A 1,477-nucleotide genomic window follows, 5' to 3' on the forward strand; every position below is an offset into this window, starting at 1 on the left:
GGATGTTACTGGTGCCCGCTCGAGCAAATCGATGATTAAGGGAAAGTCAAGTGATCAAGTGATACATATGTTGAAATATTTCATGGAAATATTGAACCATCTCTAGAGCTACAATGATCAATAAAGAAACAACTTGATAAAGAAACAGGAGAAATCAAGCAGAATGATCTATGTGTTAATGATTTTATTAATGTGAAATGACTGAAATAAGCAAATATAAGCACCAATAATGCAGAGTTTTGTGTATGTGAGTTTAAGCTAGGAGGGACTTGAGAGATACTGGTAATGAAATAAGAATTTCTTTTAGGAACACAAAAAAGTTAATAAACAATAATGCTAACAGATGCACAAGTGTGAATAAAATAAAACTACAGAAGGAATATAAAGTATGAAATATAAGATATAAAATAAATGTTTGAAAGATATAAAATAATAAATATAAATATTCTAAATAATTATTTTATAAATAATTAAAATAACTTACAAAATTAATCTATTCTTTAATATATATGCTGAGAGAATTCAAAATGATTAAAGAAAATAGTAAACATGGAAAAATGCATATATGGTGAATAAAAATCATTGAAAATCTTTGTTATTTAAACTTTGCATTAACTAAAACTTTTTAAGTAAGATAAAGCAGCAAAAGTTGGATTCAGGAGTGTGGCAGTCTTGAGAACAGGTTTTTGTCTCACTTCCTTATGTACAACAGTCACTGTGGAAAGTGTAACTTTTTGTATATGAGCAACAGTAATAATCAGTCTCATCCTCAGGCTTGAGCCCAGAGATGGTCAGGGTCGCTCTGTTGCCAGATTTGGAGCCAGAGAAGCGATCAGGGATGTCTGAGGGCCGAGAAGTTGTATCATAAATCAAGAGTTTGGGGGCTGTTCCTGGGTGCTGTTGGTACCAGGATACACCATTTGAGTAATAGCCAATGTCATTGCTGCTTCCATCACAGGAGATGGTGACCGTCCGTCCCAGAGCCTCAGACAAGGAGGAAGGCTGAGTCAGGGTCTGTTGGGTCCAGGAACCTGAAAAAAAGGAGGGGGAAATGAGAACCACACTCTGCTGAGTTTGAGATTTTTCACAGGTGAATCTGGGAGAGGACATAGAATCAAACAAGAATCCCCCTCATGCCCACCCCCGGATAACTCACCTGTGGCCTGGGTGAGGAGAGTGAGGAGAAACAGAGCCCAGGCCATAGTGGAAATTTTTCAAGAATACTGTCCCCTGATTCCCAACACTGGAACTTGCTCTCCCACCTCCTCTTATCCCTTGCTCTGTTTATGTGGGGAGTGGGTGGGGGGGTGGAAGGGCCTCCATGCAAATATACTTCCTCACTTAACATCTGTTCACACCCACCTGCTCAAACGTGACCCTGTTTTGCTGCATCTCAGAACTGTAGCTCTAAGTTGAAAGATGAAAACACATCTGCAGGGGTTATCACAGATTGTACCATGATGTGATTCCCATCCTT

General features: G+C 38.5%; 1 gene segment (V, D, J or C); it reads right to left on the minus strand.

The window, feature by feature from the left end:
* Positions 1-699: 699 nt before the first annotated feature.
* Positions 700-1,229, minus strand: LOC130022856 (immunoglobulin lambda variable 2-11-like). The segment is given in 2 exon segments: positions 700-1,031; positions 1,157-1,229. Coding segments are annotated over 2 exon segments (378 nt in total).
* Between the last annotated feature and the right edge of the window lie 248 nt (positions 1,230-1,477).

Source organism: Sorex fumeus, unplaced genomic scaffold (genome assembly GCF_029834395.1).
Source record: "Sorex fumeus unplaced genomic scaffold, SorFum_2.1 ptg000021l, whole genome shotgun sequence".
NCBI classification, from domain to species: domain Eukaryota; kingdom Metazoa; phylum Chordata; class Mammalia; order Eulipotyphla; family Soricidae; genus Sorex; species Sorex fumeus.